Genomic DNA, 23,518 nt, shown 5'->3' with positions numbered 1-23,518 from the left:
CAGCCTGTTTATGTTAGTTCGGAGCTGCTAATGTGTCCAGCCAGGCAAAGAGCAAGCAGCTAAACCGGGTGGGCAGCCGCTGAGCAGCACGGCCATCGCTGCGATGTGCGCAGGGTATGTTTGGCTCCAAGTCAGTGTGTGAGCAGCATTCTGCTGATATCTGTACAAGTGAAATTCCTCCCTGCTATGAAATCCTAGACCTCTGACTCCCCCACATGCAGCAAAACAAAAACAACCATCTGCTTGCCATGTTCTTAGTACATTTCTGTTTGGGGTTTGTTGGGTTCGTTGGGGTTTATTTTTTTGTTTTTTGTTCCCCCCGCSCMTTCTTCCAAGAAAGTTGACATCCCGCTCCCAACCTCCTCCTCCTCTTACAAAATTAACTCTAGATGGTAATTGCAATTAAAAAGCCGTTCTTCCAGGAACGGCTGCTGCTGTGCTGCGTCTGGTCCCAGCYGTGGGGACTATAACGGGCCGGCCGCGGTGAGTCAGCCCCCGGGCAGGCGCGCGGCTGAGCCGGCGCTGGCGGGAGATGGCTGGCGAGGTGTGAACCGCAAACAGGAGGCGATGCAGCCGGGATCCCAGAGGCGTTGTGCGCCGCTCGGTTGCTACGTGACAGGCAGCGCCAGYTAGCTAGCTGAAGCGTTCGTGCGACCGCCTGGCTGAAGTTTGTAGCCCAGACCTAGCCCGCTTTCCAGCGTATACCTTGCTGCTCTGCTGTACGAGCTCCAAGGACGTTCCCCCCTTCTCCCCTTGCCTCCTGCGGAGCAACGAGAGCAGAGCGAGCGGTTGGCCTGGACGGGGCTCGCTGTGCCCCCGGGCTGGAGACCAGGCCGCTGCCCTCGTTCCGTCGTCGCTCTCCGACGTCGGCCTCCCGCGAAGCCCGCTGGGCCCTCCGTCCTCGCGGCTTCGCTCTTCCCGAGCCTCCCGCCCCTCTGCGCGTGACGGGCCGCTCGGCTGCGCGTTGGCGGCGACGCCGAGGAGCTGGGGGCGCTCCGGCGGCAGGGCCTCTGCCGCGTCCCTGCCCCGTCCCTGCAGCCCTAACTGAGGGCCTTTGGGCTCTCCAGACCTTTAGAGGAGGTTTCCTGGAGGCTCGGTGCAGGCTGCTCCCCGCGGAGGTGAGGCTGCCCCGGGAACCGCCGTCTGCCCTCGCGGGCGAAACGCTGCCGGCGCTCCCCTCCCTCCCTCCCTCCGTCGCCCGCTGCTCCCCCGCGCGTGCGTCTTGCGGCTCTCGACCTTAGGAAGATCGACGGGCCGTAAGGTCAGGAAAATTTGGCCGCACTTTCTGCATCGAGAGCTACTCCCACAACTGCAAGGAGTTGCAAGGAGGGCTGTGGAGGCATTTCAGGAAAGATTTTTCCAAATGCAGCTAGCGCTTTTTTTTTTTCCCCCCAAGCAGAAGCCGCCTGAATATTTGGAAATGCTCTGTAAATGAAATTTCTTYTACTGCAACGGCAGCAAACTTGATTTGGGTCAGTAAACCCTTTAGAGGTTAAAGACTTTAAATTTTTTTTTCCAGATTTTTAATTCCAAAATGATGCAGTGAAACAAAAATGAAATGCTGTTGTCCCTAGATATTGAATCAGGATGTTGTGGTGTCTTAGAAATGCCTTCTTTCTAACTCCCAGTCTTTGCATCCAAAACAAAATCCTTAGCGAATTCAGTTTTGAAGAAACCTGTTTTTAATTCCTCTAGTCAACTCTACCGGTTGTGTTTTTGGCTTATATGCAGGTGCTCTTTGCATGCTGGTTATGGCTTCTCTACGAGCTGCTTCGCATCTGCCTGAAACCACTTTTGTTGTTGATTATAATTCCTCAGAAGTCTGTTTCATGAACAAAACAAAACAAGAAGACTTCACGTGTGTAAGCGTGTGAAGGTTTTATGAGCAATGGTGTCTGTGTAGTGCATTTTTAACACTCTCTCATGCTCTCAAAATAAACACTTAACATATATTTGTGCAACAAGGCAGTAAGTAAAGTGAGAGGAATTCTCATGCCGATCTGTACTGTTGCAAGAGCAGATATCTAGGCAGTGGGTAAGCTACTGGGTAAATTTTCACATGCTTTCTGACCTTTCTGATGCTGGCATTGCCCAGTCTTCTCAAGTAGCAACTGAGATAATTTGGCCCCTGAGATAAATGAAGAGAGATACCGTTATTTTTAGTGTTCTCTTGCTTTAGTTCTGGCATTTTGTTCTGTCCTGCCCATCCTCCTGCTAAAGTGAAGGGATGTAGCTTGTTTATTATGTTTTACCGTATCTGCTGTCCTGGCTTTTGATACTAGGCAGAGCTGAGGTTAGCCCTTCAGAGGCTTTCCCACCAGTGTATTGGCAACCCTCAGCCTTCTGGAAGTCACACATCAGTTAAAAATCCTCAGTTTTTGATCCCAGTATTTATTTTTTTTTTCCCTTTGAAGTCTGGGGGTTAAAAAAAACCTTCCTTTCTGTCTTAGAGCAAGTTTTATTCTTTTCTTTCTTTTTTTTTTTTTTCCTTTTTTCCTGCAATTCAGATTCCAGGAACTGAAATTTCTAAGAAAACTTGAAATGCTGTGAGAGTGTTGTCACTGCAGGTACCATCTGTGCAATTGCAGAAAATGGATGCGTGTTCACCTCCATAACTTGCAATAACAGTACTTAGTAATATCATCTTAAGATTACAATAACAGTACTTAGTAATACCATCTTAACACGTTCAAAATACTTTGAGCTTATCTTCTTTTACATGTGTTGCCACTACTTATGTATTCAATCCCTTATTTCTTGACCTGTATACTTAAAATTGTAGAAAATGCTGGTAGTGTTACACCTATGGAGACAGAACGCCACTTTTTAGTCATAAAGCCAAGAGTATGAGCTGTGACCTTGATGCCTGTGACCATCTCTTCCTTGATTTTGYACTCCAGTTTGCCAGTGAGAAAGGAGTTTTCTGTCCACTGTGAATACTTGCTTTTCTATAGTTAGATGGTGAGAACTGAATTTCCTCCCATCAAACTTGCTTCATGTAGGCAGCTTCCCAATCCACACTGACCTTCATGAATTTCTCTTTAACCAGTGTTGGTGTTTTAGCATGAACTGTCTTTCACTGAAAACAAATGAAAACATCAGTTCCAGGATCACAGAGCATGTGTGTGGTGGGGCACACGGATATGTGGGAAGAAAAGCATTAGGTTAGGAAAAATATTTAGGATATATACATTCTTATTTACGTTCTATATTTAGATATGAGAAGGGAAGTTATTTTTTTTTCCTCCTGCAGTTCTCTCAAGCTCATAAAGCATCAGTTTCTCAGCCTCTGTCGCTGTTACCTAAACTGAGGTTGTTGGTGGCCCTGGTTCCTCTTCAAGGAGGCTTTGTTCCAATAAAGGACCCATTGAACTTGCCAAAGACAGACCAGCACGAGCACCAAGCATATAGCTTGTTAACCCACTGTGTATCACCTGACAACATATTTATGGAATATGGGTATATTGATACTGCTCAACTAAGTGAACTGAAATTATCTAAGATTTTTCTTTTAGAAAATGGAATTTTGCAGAAAATTAGGAGAAGAAAATACTGTGCAATTTATGGAGCTGTTGCAGTAAACACTTTCATGACAGAGATGACTCACGCACCTCAATCATTTGCTTTTGGTGAATAACCCGGAAGCTTCATGAGAACACTTTTTTTCTTCTGGCATTTTGGCTCTTCTTCCCTTCTGTTCACTTTTCATCGCTGTCTCCTGGTTCAAAGCGGAAATGGGCTGAATGGCTTTAAGTGTTGAGGAAAGTTCGGTTTGGATCTGGGGTATAGCAACTGGATTTTTACCTTTTCCAAGTAGTTTTCTCTAACTTAAGTCCTTCTAATTGAGTATAGAGGATTGCAGGATGCCTTGATGTTCATCCACAGGTAGTGGAGAGAAACTTTCATTGTTTTTGTTGACTGTGAAGGTCCTTTAAGTTTTCCACCTCTCTTGTATCGCTTTAGTGCTGTCTTAAAAAGGCAGGCTGTTGATATTTGGAGCCTGTCCTCTTTTTGATATTTAGAAGGCTGAACAGTAAATTTTCAGAAAGACTGATAAGATCTCCTAGCAGCTGAAAACAAGAATAATTCTGTTCCCTGGTGAATGCTCCTGACTCCCCCAAAAAAGAACTTGGATATATAAATAGTTGATCAAAAATAATCCTATGGTCTGATCCCATGAACTTAAAATATTTCGTTTCTATTCCTAGTTTTGCAGGATTCTGCTGGATAAATGCCTTGGTTCTCCATTTGTGAAATAGAGATAAATCAAAATTTTTCTCATGAAGGTCCTGTATGATTTAACATGTTTGTACAGTGCTATGGAAATAAGTGTTTTAGAAGTGGTTGCTACTAAGATTTCTCTGATTTTCAGTGTTTTTCAGGAGGGAGAGACTCAAAGCTGTCTTAGAGAGAGTCAGACTAATTGTGTTTAACTCAGTCTCCCAGAAGATCCATCTGGCTCCCATGCATAGGAGGAAAAGCAAAGAACAACATSCAGGCCACAGTGAATTGATGAAAATATAGATATTTGCATTAGTGGATCAGGATTATATCATTAATCAATGCAGATCTGGATATCTCTTAGTCATAGGATGAGGTGTGTACAGCTGTTTAGCACTTAATGKCGTTGGRTTTTTTTGTTTGTTTGTTTTTGGTAGTTAGAAATATAAATACCTTTCCATCTGGGCTGTTGTAGTTAGGGCAAAGTAATGTATCGTAGTGTCTACTGAAATAACGCTYCCACTGAAGAAAAATAGCATTTTTACACAAGCCGGATGTAAGAAGATGAAAGAAAGATATTTGTGACACAGGAAGAAGAGGCTTAAATTACTTTTTCAGCAGAAAAGGATGAGGCTGAAGACAYTGTAATGGGATTTAATAGTAAGGAAGACTATTTCTGAATGAGTGCTGAAGAGCTTGTCATAGAAAGAGGAAATACTTTTTTTAGGGGTGGGGGGGAGGGAGGGTTGATCAAATTTGTTTAAGAAGTACAGTTCAGCAACACTCAAAATTAGGTTATGTGAGAAATAAAATTCTGGAAAAAAGGCCAGGTAGAAAGGTAGAAAGAGAGTAGCTGCTCATATAAACGAAAGCAAATTCCAGAGCAAGGCACTTAGAAAAGGAAAGCTAACTTTCCATATTGAAGAGACGGGCCTTTTGGTCACACGAATGTTTAGCCACAAGCGTGCTGTTTAATTTTGTGGAAGCCAGTTTCCCGAAAGATAGTTTTGTTGAAATGGCCTTTTCCATTGAAAATTCTTCCAACGAAGAATATTGCGGCAGCTTTTGTGTGACTCGGTTCAGCAGACCTAAAATCGGGCTTTCAGGAAGCGGGGGACGGAGCAGCCACGAGCCTCTCAAACCCACTCCTRTCTTCCACCGTCAAACTCAGCCCTGCTAGAGCTGATGCCATCCAACCCGATCCTCTTCACACTCGCTCCCCAGCGCTGCCCGGGATATTCATTCGCGCCGTGACACCCCGCCAGCGGCGCGTGCCCCGTGTGTCCCRTGCACGGAGAGCGTGACGGGGACTGTGCTGCTCCCGGGTTCTGGCTTTGCTGTTATTGCTGGCGCTGCGACGCTATGGAAATACCGCTCGGGGGGCAACGTGGACCAGAATACTGGCAGGCAGGGGAAGGTGTTTTAGGGYATCCCTCTAAGACGATAAGCGTGGGGCTATTACTTTAAAAATAAAATCTTGGAAATAAAGCTTCTAGAGAGTCATACTTGGTGGGGAAAGGCAGGATTTAAAATCGTGGAGATATGGCAACCAGGGTAGATTTTTTTTTTTCTTTTCTTTTTCCACTTGGGGGAGGGGGGGGAGATGTGCACAGCAGCGGGCGTGCGCAATCCGGAGCAGCAGGAGGGCACGAGCGGCGAGCGCTTGCCAGCGCAGACGCCTGCCTACCTGGGGATTGCTCAGAGCCCTGCCTCCACGCCTCTGAAGCATGCGTTTGCAAGGACGACTAGCCAAGCTCCCCATTTTGCTGCTGGACGGGCATCCGAGCCTGACGCGAGCGCCCTTCCTGGCACCGTTGGAGGAGATGCAGGAACTGGGCTGCTTGGGCAAGGGCTGGGGGGACACGTGTCGTGCTGGAAGATCTCACTGAACTGATTTAATTAGTTCTGTTTCAGAGGATCCATTTTTGCTCGGGTCACCGCTACATTTATCTATTGGCTTTTCCCCCCCTCCCTCCTAGCAATAGACAAATGCTGGGTGATAATTAATTTGGCAGATTGATTGAGATTGGGTGGCAGAGAGGGAAGTTTCCCTGGATGAGTGATGAAGCGTTGCTGGTCGAGCTTAAAGTGAATGGTCTGAAATAGAAAGTAGTTAGTATAAAATCCCCCCAGGGGTGTGTTTAAACTGAATGTGCTTTGAGTTTCGACATTGAGGTTTTTTGGTGAGCTAGCAGGCTGTACAGCGTGATTTTAGGACATTTGTTAGCTGAGACCTAGCTGTCGAAATGTCAAGGCTTGTTCTTCTGTGTGGCGAAACCTCAAAGCTAGGMAAGCGGGGTGCTGGCAAAAGCATTAGCTTGTTTGCCTGGGCGTTGGGCTGCAGTGGGCTTTGGCGGGGGGAAGCGCTCTCCTTCCCGGGCCAGCCCCGGGAGCMGAGGCTTCCCCCAAGCAGGCGCAGCGGGAGACGGCGCTTCTGGGCCATCGCCGCAGCGCGGTGGCTTGGGAGAGGCCAAACTCTCTCTACCTTCAAATTTCATTATTAAAGCTTTGCTGACGTTTATGTTTATGCATTTCAGGAAAGCTATCCTTTGAAACCGCAAGAAATTACGTTTTTGGCTTTTTGTTTTTCACCTGAATCGTGTTCCTTGTAGGATTTCCATTTTAGAGGATGGGGTTGAGACAAGGATGACTTGGAGTGGTATACACTTACCCACTGGGAGTCGAATTGGGAAATTCCCGTTTTTGTTTGTACAGGCTGCCAGAGTGCTCAGCTGTTAGTTTAATACACTTATTAACCTAATCGAGGCTAAGTTGCCTTCAGTGTGACCTTCCATCTTTAGTATTGTGAGTGATTTACCTAAAATAGTCAGAGCTTGACTGAAAATACCTTAAAAGCCTTCCTGCTGTTTCAGCAGGTTTTCAATTGCAATGCAAAAAGACATCCCCTGTATCTTCAAGGAACTGATTTCTTTGGAAATGGAAACCCTCCTGTGTGCTGATAACCAGCTGAAAAAAGTGTGTCATTTTTGAGGCTTGTGTTAAAAAGACCAAGGAAACTCTGTGTGTTACGCTGGGATCTCTACAGAGATGGGTAGTGAGAGAAAAACTATGCACTGCGGAAAGAACATTTGCAACATAAAATACAGAGCTGAGTTCTTGTATAATAAAAGTATTTAGATTCCTTTCAAARATAATTAATAGGCATTAGATACCTTAAAAAAATGCTTTCAGGCTCTATGCTAACTTTGCTACAATAGATAGCTAGTTTTATCAAGCCGGTGCCAGGTTTGCTATTGTGACTGGGGTTCTTAATGCATAGTTAATGATTCCCAATGGAAAAAGAGCACATAAGCTTGCTGACTTTTTCTAGGAACATAATTACACCCGAATGGACTTGACTGTGTAGCTTTAAAATCCATTGACTTAATGTGTCTACTTTGAATAGTGAGCAATTTTCTTATTTCTAATATTCTCTCTTTTTTTTTTTTTTTTTTTTTTTTTTTTGCTCTTTTTGCCAGCCATGAATTATGGCCAAATGTGGGGAAAGGAGAGAATCTGTGCCCTCAGTTTTTATCTTACTAGCATGGATATATATATATATATATTTTTAGGGTGTTGATTTTCATGGACATGCCCAAAATGGGAAAGTGAGTTTATGGAAAATTGGGTAAACACTTTGACTTGTTAAGTACTTCTCCACCAGATCAACATGCCTAAACTCCATCAGAACATACACTAATCCTACATATCCCACTATCCTAGTATCCACCAGAACAATTGAACAATTTAAGGATTTTGGAAATCCATTTATGATGATTTTACTTGTTTTGTTCATTTGTTGATGAAATATTTTTACTATCATATAAAGATGATAAGCTTAACTTAGGAAGCTTTTACTACAAGAAATCTGTTCTACATCTGCATGTAGCTCTTTTTGTGACATTCATTTGTATCATTGGGGGTCACAGAGGAGTAAGAGTTGCTTTTCTTTATTAAAAAAAAGAATGCAGTTCCTCTTCTGTATGTTACTACAGCTTTGCCAAAAAAAACTTGTTTTAAAATCCCATCTCATATATGAAAGATTAATAGGGACTTGAGAAATTCAATGGTCCGACTGAAAATAATAGCAATATGTAGAGTTTTCTTTCACTGCTGTCATCTGTTTAAGTAGTTGACAAAAATTTATATAAACCCAGATATAGGGTGTGGAGGTGGCTATTCCCCTTCCTTTTCTTCTTCCCACCTACACATTTTATTTAACAGTACCTCCACACTACAGACAGTTAGACCTGCTCATTTTAAGAACCTCTGCGGAGTGGCGAACACACMAATTGACCATAAACGACGCTGCTGCCAGTTCCAGTTTGCCGCATCACGCGTCTCCGTGCCTCCTACCCCGCGTAATGACGCTAGGATTCCTGAAGAAGTCAGATGCAGTTTATTGTCTGGAAATATTCTCAAAGGTCATACGCTGCCATGAGAAAAGTCCTCAAAAATGTAGTCTCTCTCTTGCTGTCTCTCCCAGCGCCAGATATGATCTCATGCCTGTTATTCCTTTGGAGCCGAGTCTGCGGTTGAGCGCTGGGGACAGTTTCTGCACCGTGCCTGCAGGATGGCTGTTCCTGTCCCCGCTCAGGTCCTGTGCCGCAGGACCAGCCACCTCCCATCCTCACCGAGCGCTTTACTGTCCCTGTGCCCTTCCAGCCCCGCGGCTCAGYGCCATGGTCCCATCTATCTGTCCAGTATACGTACGTTTTTCCTCCGTTTGGTGCAGCCTCTCGTGGTGCTGTGATTCCTTGTTTGCTCTGCCAGGCTGCGAGAGGTGAGGACACAGCTGGCTCGGTGGCTGCCAGTGTCACCAGCTTCAGAGTGCTTAACTCCATCTCCGTGCTGGGCTGCTGCCGCGGGGACGCTGTTCCCCGTAGCTGTGCTCCAGACCCATCCTTTTACCTCGCTGCCCCTGCCTCCAGTGCAGAACAACGCCAAGTGTCCAAACGAGGGTTTAGCCCTCCTTTGGCTGGCTGCGCCTCAGGTTTAAAATCACCTCTCTGCTTCCAGCTGTTCTCCAGCAGCCCTCAAAACTTTGACACAACCTACTTGACTAGGAAGCCGCTAAAAGCACTTCTATCTATTTATTTTTTTCAGGGAGCTTGTGTGTGTGTGGTTTTGTTGTTGAGGCTTTGGAGTTTTTTCCTTTTTTCGTTTTCTTCTCCTCCCTCCTCCCCCCCCACCTTTGGTGATCACCCTCCGAACAGAGGCTGACCTTGCTGTTTCGCAGGTCTCCAAAGCATCAGGAGAGGCCGGGTGGAGGGTTGCCTTCCCCCCAACTCCGCAGCTGAAGGACATGAGCAGGCAGGCGTGCAGCTCACGCATCTGGCTGAGCAGCACAGGTCTGGCGTCTCGTGCTTTACGCTGACCCTGGGAGTTGGCGAGTGGCTGTGGAAAAGGGATTGTTTTTCCAAACACTGGAGCATTTCACTGTCTGTGCATTATAGCCTGCACGTGCCTACACGTGATCATGGTACGGTCGTGCTCACCGCGCGGCTGGGAAGAAGCCTCCTCACTTTGAGTAGCCGCAGGGCGAGCTATGGCTGTGCTGTTTGATGGAGGAGGTGGTCCGCGCAGCCGGGCAGTTGTTCTCCCACCATGTTATCAGGATCCGGCAACGCTGGATCTCAGCAGCTATCACCCGCTTAGCTTCCCTCTGCCGATRGTGTCCACCCCAAAAGAGCATTCCCAAAGTTAGTCAAGTCAGTAAATCACCTCATTTGTCTCGATTACTAGGAAAGTGCAGGGAGCAGTGCATCAAATAGAAGGAATCCTACTCAAAATAGCATGTACAAAATATACTGCTAGTTTCTGTGTGACCTGACTTTTGCATATTTGTAAAAATAAATGTTTCTTCTTGAGTGTAATCAAGGAAATAATTTGTACTTTTTTGTTGCCGAAAAAGAAATTTATCAGGGACATTTTGTGCCTACACGGTGGTAACAAGCAGTTTCTTTTTACCAGTGGAAATATGATCCAGACCGAAGCATAGTTAATACCCATTCAGTCAAAGAATATGCATCATACTGTGCACCATTCAGGGCAAGCTGTGAGGAGGCAGTGTCAGGGAACTYGACAGTGAGACACTGTTTCACATCTTCAACGTGTTCATTCAACAAAATCTCTTCGTAAGAGAGAAGATGTTATGCTCATGTTTACATACAGGCTATGTTATTTGGCAAAGGTCAACACCAGCTTCTTTACAGGAAAATGATTGGATGCTTCTATCTAGCTTTACTGGACACTGATTCCCAAAGTGTGAGCAACTTAAAACTGCTGGCTGTCACCCAGCCAAAACTCTTAAGAACCTCGTTGGTAATTAATTTTGCTACTACTAAGTGCTCTGATTCCTTGCAGGAGTGGTAAAAAGGCTTTTTTGAAGGTTCTCAGTTGGTTTGGGGAGCTCAGGACATCTTATTCATGTATTGCAGCCAGTTCACGAGAGAATATCGGATACCGAGTATTTGGCTCCCCATCACAGAGAGTGCAGAGGAACTTTTTCTCTAGTGCTCCTGTGTTTTTCTTTGTCCTTAATTTTCATTTATTCACTAGGGCAGAGCAGGGCTCTGTCTAATGTTCTCTGTAATGGAAACTCAGTACTCCAACTGCAATCTAAAATCTTTGAAGTCCAAGGGAAGAAGCTGGTGCATTGCGGGGAAGGTCCCGACAGATGCATTTAGATTGCTTGGTCCCACTTGTTCTCCTTGTGCTTTTTGACCTTTTTTTATATCCCATTAAATAGACTGGCATCCTTTTGCTAGTTTTGGTGAGTTATGGTTGACTTAGCTCACCTTGTCATCACTGTCTAATTATTTTTATAACCTGTGTTATAAACACAGAAATATATTTCTATATACATTGTGTATATGTAAATATATAACTAAATAAAAATCTAGAGTTGCAGACTCTGTAATCTGAATAGAACTAGAATATGTGCAAATGGGTTTAAAGACTTTTAATACAATTAAATATCACTATTTTATTGGTCCTCAGAAGCACTTAACATGAAAGGATTTGCTCATTCTCTSTAATAAAACTCTGTTGTGTTATATTTGCTTTTTAAAAAAATGGTTTCAAAATGCTATTGCATTCTGTCACTTAGGACTCCTTCCTCTTCCTAAGAATAAATGTGTCACTGCTCATAGTGTGAGTGCTTTTTATCAATTTTGCCGAATTGTGTAGATCTTCATAATAAGAAAATGTCTTTTTTATTTGTGTGTGTTTTTTGGGGGGGGGGGGTTAAGCAACCATGGCATAATTAGTAGTATTGCCAATTCAAGACTTCAGAAATCAAAACCTAAGCCAGAAAAGATTACCTAAGAGAAAAATAAGTCATTAAAAAAAAAAAGTTTGAATTCTCCTTCTTTGCTTTCTGTCGTCTTACTTATTTAGAGTTTTTACAGTATGAGTGGGCCACATTTTCCTGCAGTTCTCTAATACTAAGAAGGCTTAAAATTATGATTCATGAAGGTTGATGAAAGTTGAGATTTTTGTGTAATCATATCCCATGGCTTTAATTGAATCACCAGATAGGGGAAGAACTGCATTTAGAGTGGTGAGAACTGAAGACACTAATTTTTAAATGTCTTTGTTCTACTTTAGCGTGATATTTTAGATGAATGTAGACAGTCCCTAATACTGTTCCTTATTGCTTTGCAGATGTTAGCAGGTATCATTGCATTAGTGTACATCTGGTTTACATTTCAGATGTGTTTTTTACAACCGTGAGGCCTTGGGACTTTATAGTGTTTATAGTGAAAGCTTGAGTTTTAAAGCACAAGATACCACCCTACATGTCGAGTGTGAGCTAGCTCTGTTTCACTTCACTTTTTTGTCTCCCCTTTTAAATTACCTCCTCTTCTACACTCCCTGCTTCGTTGTTTGGTTTGGGGAAGATGTTTAAGCTGCCCTAATCAGCGCTTGCTCAGAAGGAGACGGTGTTTTTGGTGTCAGGGTCTTCTCCGTGCTCTTCGCCCCCCACTTCATATTTGGCAGGGCCAGGGGAGAGGCTGCTTTCCCTCGAGACCTCTTAGTCAATTTGTAGGGGWGAGCGAGCCAGTTGGCGTCAGCGAGGCCAGTGTTTTTATGCATTCTTGAACGTGCAAGAGTTGTTCTGGTTGCTGAAAGCTGCCTTCATCTGTAAGTGTTGAAACTGTCAGAGCTGCGTTTCCAGGACAGCTTTAGATGACAWGTGAAGTAGATCCTTTCCTTCTGAGCAAGATAGACTCTATGCATGCAAGTTATATGGGAGCAWGGGTTTGTTTTTATCCCTCCTTTTCTGTTGTTCATACACTTAGCCCCAGCACTCTCACCAATAAGAGTAAAAACAAGAAGTAATTGSATGGTATGTAGCCTTTTCAAAGGACTCTGGACCAAATCAATTCCTAGTAGTTTTTAGGAGGAGTGCTSGGGTCTGGAACAAACCCTTCTATTAGCAATAAACATAAATCCATGTACTTTCAAGTGCATTCTTGTGTCTRTATCTCCATTTGCACACGTGTGTCAACTAAATAATGTTTCTTTCCATTGTAATGCTTTCAGAAGGTTGGGAGTAGATTCACGCAGATTCTGTACGCTTCTGATCCTTTTTAAAAAATACTGTCTTCATCTCTTGATTTCTCTAAGGCTTGTGGGTGTTGTGATTTCTGAGTAGTCAGATGATCAGGCATACTTGCTTTGCTTCTTTTCTGCATGTTGTAGTCCAGCACTTGTCTGTTCAGAGAAGATCTTTCCCCAGTTCAGAAGTTACCTTGCACAGCATGGCTTGTTCACGTAAACAACGTCCTATGGAGGTAATCATCCCTCTGCTGTTCCCTGTCCTGCTGCTGTTGCCCTGGCAGAGTATTTGCTACAACTGCCCTATTTGTATAGTAGTGTTGGTTTGTGTCTTAAAGCTTGATGCCCTTGTACAAATATGATTTATTTTATTTATTTCTTCTCCTGCCCCCCTTTCTTACTGTGCACCATTACAGGYAGGGCATTTTATCGCAATGCTTGAAAACTGGCTAGAATTTACAAGGTCTTTTTGTCCTAGCACTCTTCTTTTGCCTTCTTTCATTCACCATTTTGGCAGGTAACAACCAGAGGGTTAGTTCAGTAGAGCCTACAGGTATGGCACAAAGAACGACCAATATGCTGGTGAAATTGTTCTACACTAGGGGCAAGGGATCTGGCAGCAAAAATGCAAACACGTCCGATTCCACAAGGGCATGTTTGTAGAGAGATTAAATGAAATGCGGATTGTGTAATTCGCTATGAGGAGCTAGCAGTTTGCTCGTAAAACTGTGCCAGATTCACTGCCAGAATAAGCAAGGGTTACTCCGTCGGTCTCGATGCGTTTATGACTGCTTGCTTCACCGGTGACTTTGGCCCGTCCTCAGCACGCGATCGTAATAGTTAAATACCGAGAGGTGGAGAAAGGACTAGTTATTATAGCTTTGGGCTCTCCTGTGCGCTGTGCCGTCCCAGCTGTGTCGGCCCCCTGCACGGGAGCAGAGCCGGCCACGAGACTCGGCACCTGCGGAGAAAGTTCCCGAGGACGGAAAGCTTGGAGAGGAGGTGCGAAGCACCGGGCAAGCAGGGGCGAAGTGGGAACAGTACGGGTGAGCAGGGTGTCCCTCCTGGCCGGGAGGGATAGATACCCTTGATCATGCTGGGAATGACAGGTGGTGGGGCTCGTGCTAAATTAATTTTTCTTCAACCAAGCACATTAAGAAAGTGGGCACTGCCTCCCACGCGTGGTCCACGCTGGGGAGGTAAAATTAAAGTTTTCTTAGKGCAGAGTTGCAGGACATGAGGAGAAGGCAGAGACGTAAGGCTTTTGGCCACAGTTATGTGAAGCGCACCGCCTGTGGTGGACATATCTCTTTGTAGCTTTTCTATTTACTGAAAGACCAGCTTTGATAAACATCAAAGCTCCATTTAATATAGTAACGAGCAATGCAGTATGGAGAAACAAATGGGGAAGCCGGGCACAGCCAGTATTTCCACTAGCAGTATCTGGAAAGGAAAAATAACTTCAGTAAAAGTAGCGGTAAACACTAGGTGACATTTCTGATATTGGAGAACTGATCTGCATGCACAATTCGTCTCCATTTGTGGGGGAAGTGCAAGTAACGTGTAAGTAATAACTTATAGAAATGAAGGGCCCCATAGAGAAGAAAAGGATGTGTAGGAAGAGCTGATGGAGAAGATAAGATTTCGTATGTGTGTGGCTTTGCTGCTTCTTTTCCGAAGTAGCTTTCATCTGTTTTGTCCTGGAATGAGTTTCTAGAGCGATGCCCCAATAACCACAATAAGGCTGAATTGTAAATCTCCTTGCCTGCCTCCGACCTGGGAGAAGGCATTTCCTCAAGGAAAGAACACTGACGAAAAGAAGGAAAAAAGATGATTGTGACTGTAAGTCATTACATGTCATACTCATCCTCCCATGTTTCAGTATCAAATTCTTACATTTGCATTAATCTGTGCTTGTATGAATAAGAAAAAGCAGAGAATCCCTGAGAAGCTGTACAAACATTAACTCCTAGAGGGGAGCACGTGTCAGCAATCCGGAGGCCGGATTGCAGCCCCAGCCCTGCGTACAGCACGGCTCCCGCCCTGCTCTGGCCGTGCCCAGGGCCTCGGTGCCGTTTTCCGGGGGGGTTGGCAGCGTGCCGGGCAGGTCTGAGAGCAGCTTCAGCGTCAGCAGTTCACCTTTGCCCATGATCTGCACGTACATAAAGCAGTGATGAAACCTACTGGGTATTATCTCGCCTCTTTATTTTTTCTCCACCGTAACATAGGTGGAAACTGCTGTGTGTTGCTTACGGAAGGAAAGTGAGCGCCTGTTCAAACTGTTAGCATACAGCTATGAAGTGCAGTGGAAAAAAAAAGATGGGGAAAGGGCTTTGGGGGGATTTTTCATAATCCCACACACGTCTGATCACTGTCCTTACAACACAGCCTCCTGAAGAGTTTTGTAGAGCATTTGAAACTTCAACTTGGGCTGTAATTAATGCTTAACTTCTGTTTAGCTTGATGGAGCTGTATGCCATCGCAAATCTTAATTTCCACTAGAATTCWCCATCTCTAAACTATCGATTTTCCTCTGTACCACCTGTAATCTAAACCTTTACCTGTTTTCTTTTAGAAAATATACATCTRCTTTTATATTACTTTGAGTTGTTCTAGAATAATTCAGTGGTGCAACAGAATTAAGGCAGTCACTAGCTTTCATGTCTGGTGTAAAACTGTGTATGGCCATTTAATCAAGTGATCACTGGTTTTGGTAATCRCCTTGTAGATCTATCAGCTCTCCTTTTGCCGGATCAGCTTTAAACATTTGGCTAAACTTGAATCTRCGGCAATGGGAATTTTATTGGCATGAGCACAGTGTTACACTCATTGGAATGATAGGTATGATTTGACTCTGACTGTAGAGGTAAAAAATGGAAGTAATAATCCCAAAGTCTTCTGCCCCTCATTCTAAAGCTAAAAAAAATGTGTGAAAAAATKTGTAAAAGCAAACTTGGTTTCTCAAAGAAAACCTGTAATGCATTTAAACCAGCGTTCGTCTTTCATTTAAAGCTAGTCAATGCAATTTATCACTTACTTTTGCTTTTTTCTTTTTTTTCTCAGCTCATGGGGCATTCTGAATGGGACCACAAGCGAGGACCCAGGGGATCACAGGTCAGTCRCTCTGAATTTTTCTTTCTTTCTGGCTCTTCATAAGTTTGTGGTATTCAAGCAAGCATCCCATTTGAAGATGTCAAAATTGTTCTTCTATATGTGGGCTAGAACCAAAGGGAAACAGCAGAAAGYGATGACAACTTTGGTTAATATAATTTTTTGAGCTATAACCCAAACAATTGAAATTTCATTAGCATAAAGATGGATAAGACGTACTAAGAAAACATTTCTTACCTCTGCTGTCTCCATCAGAATATCAAAAGACTGTCATTTCAAACAATATGTATATGCTTTTTCAAAACTTTGTAAATGTACAAAAACCAACCCTCACATCTTTTTCAATAATAAMGGGATCAGTGGTGATAGAATTGTATGTACGGGGAGTTGAGGGAAACTATATGTAGCTATTGGTTTGCTCTTGACTTATTGCTGGAAAGAAGTTACACCCRTATTAAGGTATTAATGCCATCATGCTGATGGTTTTAAAATGTGTCTGTAGAACTTGAGTTGCTGCTAAGGAGACATTGCTACGAATGTGATGCTCAGAAATTTTCTTGCTTGGGTAAAGCAGTCTCTCCCATCARGTGTTGAAATTATATGAATAAATTACTAGGGCCCTTGTATTTTAGATTTACGTCTCCTTCAGCTAAAAAGGATTTTTGTACAAATATGAGCAACTAAATCTAACCTGGTAACAAACAGGTTCTTCTGCTATCTGGTTTAAGCGAGGTAAGTGATGTAGTGTTCTTAGCCTATCTTTCATACTCCATCTGCAAAATCACTTGAATATCAGCCTTTTAAATGAGAAAATAGCATATGTTAAACAGAAGGCTGCTARTTTGTATATCTAAGATTCATTAATTTTAATCTGGACCGGTTTTCTAAGTTGTCYTTTTTGATTGCTTCTTTGTCCTTATCATTGCAGAATTCTACAAATTTTTCAAAGTTTTCCAAGCTTTTGCTTGCATCTTATTTTAAAATCCCYTTGGTTGCAGGTCTGATTTTTCAGGTGACAGTATCTGTGTTTTCAAAAAAATAAGARAGAGAAAGGAAGCTAGTTTTTGATGAAAACTGAAGAATTTCAGAAATCAGTGAGAATTGCTTAATGCGTAATCTCTTCTCATCTGATGCAATGATTGATTGCATTATGTTCTTCTGGTCTGAAGTGTGGCAGGTAAATTGAACTCCTCCAAACTACTACTACTGTTGAGGAGAAGTAGTCACTTCAGTGACTCTCCAGGTGACTAAATTTTAAAAAKCATGCTAACATTACTGCAAATCTTCATCTGATTTTTGTATGACTATGAAAATATAGGTATGTTTTTGTGTGCTGTGAACCATGCCCCACAGTCCTAATGCTTTGCCTATGGCAGCGAAGTATTTAGAGCTTGATCAGTTGAGTGCATATGAATTTCTGCAGTGGTCTTGCATCGGAGACTGAGGCCTAGGTCCTCATGCCTAATGCTTCCTGTTGGCTGTATGCCTCCATGCTTCAAGGGGTTTTTTTGTTGGCTAGGTACATTTGAAGGTTTAGAGCCAGCCAATAAGAAACATAAAGAGATTTAGGTGTAACTTAAGCAGTATGAATCTTATCCAAATAGATTTTAAATTTAAAGGTAAAGTGGGTCGACTATGAAAAAAAGATATCTTGCTGCAGGAAATTGGAGTTGTGCTGTTTAGTAGATCCCTTTTGAGTTCTCTGAAAAAGTGAGGGATGAATGTGCAGGATGAAACTGTTGCCGAAGAATTTTTTAATATTTTGTTTCTATTGAGGCTATGGTTTCTTCCAAAGAGGAGTCTAAAGAACTTACTATATTGCCTAGGTTCTCTCTTTGGCACAGTACTGAGAATAAAGAGGATTTGTRTGGCATGGCATAATTTCAAAGGAAGAGGTCACCTGGGCATTCAGTCAGTTCCTGCAAATGCCATCTATATGGAGTCCAAGTGAAATCATCTGTTGAGTACTATTAGGGAATGCTGTACGGAGGAAAAATGAGATAAATGGTTGCTAAGCAAATATAGATGGAATTCTCTAGGTTTCAGTGGGGATGAAAAAGAAGATATTTATCAGCAGAAAGTTTTCTGTAAGTTTGAAAGTTTCCCCTTTCATGTTGAAAACAGCTTTGTTCCTATTCTCTGTGATAGTTTAAATACTCCTCCACCTCTTTTTTGTTAAAAAATAAAAAAGGAGGGGGCAAGTGGATAAAGCATGAGGTTCTTTAGAAATCTCTGCAGATCACCTGTAGTAGTTTTTATGAACTGTTCCTGAAGAATAATGTATTTTTACAGGCATTACTCTAGATAACACTGTATCAGATTTTCAGGTAGAAAACTGCTGCTGATAATTTTTTTTTCCTTAGGCAGACTCTCTTTTTATTTTAGTGGGGTTTTTTGTTTGTTTTTTTGTTTTTTTTTTTACCAAAGGTAAGCAAAAGTGCTTCACCCCCAGCGTGAGGAAAGTGTTCAGTTTATTGAGTCCATTTCTTCAAAACAGGAGAAAACCTGCATACATAGAATGGTCTCCCTGATAGAGCRCTATGGTGTTTCCTCCTGAATCCATCTAAAAGAAGGTTGTATAGCTTCGGTCAAGATCATCCTCTGGGCACTCTTCTATTTCATTTATACCATGTGTTAGATGCTCTGCACAGCTTCTAGGAAGTAAAACATAAATTTTGGAAGACCCTTGTAAAACTAACAATCAGTGTATACCACAGAAATGTTAAGGGATCTTGAATAGGGTCAGAAAAGAAAATGACACAAACTCTCAGAGTACTTTGGGCTATCCTAGTGCCCASTCACAAGAAACAAGGAAGACAAGTCTCACATGGGGTAAGAGAACAGGCCTGGCCTATCCCAGTGTAGCCTGGCAAAGGACTGAGTCCTCAGACTCTCTTCTAYGTGGCCATGAGAATCGCCTTTTAATAGGAAGGGTGTTAAACCTAACTTCACTATTCRTTTGAAAGGTTAGAAGAGGTTTGGAAGGATCCTATTTTGGCATATAATCTAAAAGAAAGATTTTATCCTTATTCAGTTGTGTTATCACCAGTTTGTGTCCTTAATGAATGTACCCTTTATTACAAAATCACGTTTAATATAAAGGTTATTAGATAATAAAGATTATCGAAGAACAGCAAAGAGTAATTTCTTAGATACATCGCTCCTTCAAATATGATGTAGCAGTAGTTCAGAGATGTACTGGCCAATGCCTGTGGGCTCTGCCATGCTGTTGTTTAAGGTATTTCCCTGGGCCTGTGGGGTTTTTCTCCAGGAGAGGAACGGGGAGGTGGATAGAGAAGTATCTCCTGGCCAGTGGTAGCTTGCGCTCCTCAGGCACATAGCGAGATAGAATAATGGGGTTTAGAGTGTTTGTTTTCTCGAGAAGACTTATTAATCTTCTGTGGTCTTTTAATTCTTATGGAATAAAAAGAAAAAAAAATGTGAAGTTGGATTTTAGGAAGTCACCTTTCTGCACATGTATGTGAATCTTAGCAATGTCATTTGAAAGCAAAGGAAGTGGAACCACTGGCTTGCCATGATTTAAAACTAAAATCCACATTTAAACTCGTAAAATTATTTTACTGAGTCTTATTAAACAACACATTAATTCTGCCAGATTTTTTTAAAGAATTGGTAGATTTTCTATGGTTTATGTTTGAAACAGGAGAGGAGACTATTATAGTGCGTGTCATACTTCTTAATGACCTACTTGGAAAATGTGTTCCTTTTCTACTTATGGAAGCTAATTGCAAGCTGAAGTAGTTACAGGTAGTGCTGGATGTCAAATGAAATACACCTCGCCTTGTGGGAATACACACACACATATATATGYATGTGTGTATATATTTTTTAGAATTCCTCTTCCTTTAGAATAATTTTACTATTACAGATGCTGTAATTAGAGGGAATCCTAAGTTGCCTTGAAAAAAGTAGATGGGTTCCTGGCTACCTATGTCTTGGTTTTTTTTATATATATATATTTTTTTTTTGATCTCTGAAGATAATCTTTCTGCTGAAAGTGTTAGTGCCCAGAACTTACTCTCTGGTTTGGATATCATGCAGAGAGCATGAACTGGATTTTGTTATGTTCCATGCCTAACATTTCAAGTTAATACAAATTAAGATTTTAGGCATGAAACTTCAAAATTAGGGTTCTAAGTTCAAGAAATTCCTGGATGTTTAACCGACCTAGAGAAATCACTCTCTCAGATGCACACCTGCAGTCCATTAGACAACATTATCTCACTCACATGAGAGGAAAATAGCCATACTTACTTCTAATATATTGTAAGACAATGTGACTGGTAGAATTAACCCCTGACATATTATCCAAAATATGCAAACTATTTTAATTATTCTAGAAAGCATAATACTTGCTACTGCTGAAGTATTTCAGGTGAGAGCCACAATACTCTTTATGTGCACGCATTTTTACGGGGCACATTGAATGCGTGGGAATTATTTGCTGCTCTGACCCTGCTGCTGTCATCAAGCCTTGTTTGGCTTGTTGAAGATGTAGGCGTAACACCAGGATGCTGTGGAATCGAACGATCTTTCAACGTTACAAAACGATGATAGTCGGGAGAGAAACAGATGAGTCCGATGCTCTTAATTCTCTTTGAATATAAAAGCTTTCAATTATATATATATCTGAGGTGCTGCGCTTTACCCCTCCAGTTCCTAAGCAACAGCTATTTTCAGAGTGAGTGCGTCTGGTGTTGTCTACCTACTTCGTGCTTCTGGGAGGTAATTCGTCAGCGAACGCCAGGCTTTTCGCCGTCTCTCCCGGCTCCACCTGCCGTGGCACTCTGAGGAGACGGACGCTTTCACAAAGCCGAAGGAGCTTGGGCAAGACCGGCCTCAACCTTGCAGCGTGCAAAACTTCCGTACGCCTGGGAGCTCTGCTGTTTCCAGCAATGAAACAAAAGAATCAGAAATAAGGCTCTTGTCACTGGTTTGGGGAGGAAAAATACAAAAACAGACCCTTTTGCTTGAGTGGGAGAAGCCTCTCGAGCAGATTCAAAACCATGAGCCGGAAATCTCTTTACTTGCTGAAGCGTAGATGGGAGTCAATTCCCGTTACTGACCAGGTACGGTGCTCTGGTGAAGCTGTTGTGTAACTGCGATGCCATGGTGAACACGTTTGCAGTGATTTAATTGTGATTGCTTGGATTCTTTTAATACAGTGAAAGCCAGTTGACCATGACCTGTAGTTTCCATGAAGAATAGTGCCAAAAATGCATGTGAAGGTGATTTGGCAAGAGCATGTGCTTATGAGTGTGGAGGTACCATTGCAGTCCTTTAAGGTAGAGTTAAGCAACAGACAGAATCTGTCTCTCTCAGAAATGAGACTTTTGTTAAAGGCTTGCTTACAAGATAGATGAATATTAGGTGTATTTTAAACTGATCAGCTAAGGAAAAGTAGTCGGCTGATGGATTCCTCAGTGCATGTCTTTGTTGCATTTTGTCTGTCGTATGTATGAAATCATTGATTACAAATAGCTTTGGCAGAACCTCAGCTTTTTCAGCTTCATCTTGGTTGATGCTTCATTTCAAGTACGTTAGCAAGGAAAAGAGYACAGCAAACCTAAGCAATGCAGACCAGATGTAATGTAAAAATTATGGCATGCTGTTCGGAGCAAGTATTGTCACTGTAAGTAAGTCAGACTAAAATGTCATGAATGGGAATACAGTTAGTACATTCCTTGTTCCAGGCACTCCAAGATTCTCTGAAATTTTTTCATTATCTTACTCAGGATGTAAAGACAGTACAAGAAAGAACTGTAGAGAAGGAGGTGGAGGTAGTAGCTTGTTACATGTTCCAACTCAGTTTTGTATCTATTGAGAGGCTGACTATGAAGTACATCTTGGGACGTCTTTACCAATGGAAAGCCAGCAATTTGTGAGAAAATTCTGTTTCTTAAGAACAAAGAAAGATGTAGTACAGGGCTCATGGTCCTCCTGTACCCTTTCTTTTGGGGGGGGTGGAGGGGGGAGGAAATATTGTTGGCAAATTACATGCCCTAGTCTATACAGCTGTAGATTTTAAAGCCAAATTGGACTACTGTGGTCATCTAGAGCTCTCAGACATAACACTAGTCATGCTGTAATCTCTGCAGCAGACCTGTGTTTTTTGATTAAATAAGGATACTGCTTTTAGAAATATATCCAGTCCTAATTTAAAGGCTTCAAGTGATTGATAGTCTACCATATGCTCTGGAAAAGTTGTTCCAGCTGTTAAACATTCTCTCTTTTTAATATAATGCCTTCTTCTTTTCTTCTTTGACTTTGCCTAATCTAGATACAATTTGCTCTATCTTTGAATGCCAAATTTTAAAAGCCTCCTCTGAGGGTGTGTGGTTTTCTTGTTTTTTTCGGTTTTTTGTTTTTTGGCTGCACAGACACCTCAGTTATGCTTCTACTTTGCTTTGATTTTTTTTTTTTTGGCTGCACAGACACCTTGATTATGCTTCTGCTTTGCTATCACTTGAACTATCTGAAGTATTAAATTACAAAGATTACAAAGGAATCGATGTTTCTGGTAATGCAGAATAAAAATAATAAGACATCATTTTGGATTTTAATTGATCCAGTTTGATCAGGCATTATCAAATCTCATGGTAGAAGAGGGGTAAATAAATGCTCTGTTATTGAATGAGTCATCTGTCATTTTGTTTCTGCTAAGATGTAGGGAGGCAAGTGTCATTTCAACCTCGTGGCTTCCTTCTTACTCTGACACACATACAGATTCTCTACTCATTGCAAACAAATATTTGACCAGCAAGTGATCCATCGCATTATATTTTGATTGTTAACCATTTCACTTTTCCTGTGTTGCTTTTTTCTTTTAATTACTCCAACCCTGATACTTGCATTGCATCATACTATGCTCTGGTATGTTGTATCTGGAAAAAATTAATATCCTCTACCGAGATGTGAGGTGTGTGTGATCTCACTGAGCTGTGTACGTGTCCTTTCCATCGTCCTGTTGTCTCAACCCTTGAACAGTGTTAAAAGAGAACAGGAAATTTCCATGACTCACCTACCACTCTGGGGCAAGTGAGACTGGGTAAATGATGCCCCTTGATGGTGTTGGCTTGAGTGTAGTGTGTATATCTGTAAGGATTTACTGAAGGTATCCTGAAGGAGGAAGATGATGTTCAGCTTCAAATCCGCCAGTGTTTCTGGCAGTTCTTGTCACTCCGTATGTATGGCTGGGTGGTAGAGTTTGAAGGGGGCTTGTTCTCATGCAGGGCAGGAGCCTCCCCTTGGTCAGCAGGGCTTTGGCTGTAGGAAAATGTAATTACTGCACAAGGTCAGGACTGTGAAGGGAGAGGCAACTTCATCATACAAAAATAATAGCTCTGCCTTTTCAGGCAAATTAATTATCCGGTCCTTAGAGGGATGCACTAGCTTATTATTATTATGGTCTAGGCTAAGCTTGAAGAAATGAAGATATATTTTGATAGGTAAGTAGCTAATAACATTGTAGATTTTTTCTCTGTTTAGATGAGATAAGAGATATTTATGTTAACTGATACCAAAAACCCTCCCAAATGGTCTACCTGTATTATCACTTTTTGTAAAAGAACAAGGGAGGAAAATATAGACAGAATTCTGA

At 42.3% G+C, this 23,518-nt stretch overlaps 1 protein-coding gene across 1 annotated transcript in view; it reads left to right on the top strand.

Moving 5' to 3' along the window:
• Nucleotides 1-23,518, top strand: part of PDE3A (phosphodiesterase 3A) — a 192,038-nt gene that overhangs the window by 72,833 nt on the left and 95,687 nt on the right. Inside the window, exon 2 of the mRNA XM_085324104.1 lies at nt 15,850-15,900. Coding sequence (XP_085180230.1) covers nt 15,853-15,900 — 48 coding nt within the window. The 5' untranslated portion in view covers nt 15,850-15,852. The remainder of the gene's footprint in view (nt 1-15,849; nt 15,901-23,518) is intronic.

This window comes from Rhea americana, unplaced genomic scaffold (genome assembly GCF_003343005.1).
Source record: "Rhea americana isolate MKP2758 unplaced genomic scaffold, rheAme1 scaffold_9, whole genome shotgun sequence".
In the NCBI taxonomy this organism is placed as follows: domain Eukaryota; kingdom Metazoa; phylum Chordata; class Aves; order Rheiformes; family Rheidae; genus Rhea; species Rhea americana.
The sequence above is the reverse complement of the archived record's forward strand: the minus strand, read 5'-3'. Positions and strand labels throughout refer to the sequence as shown.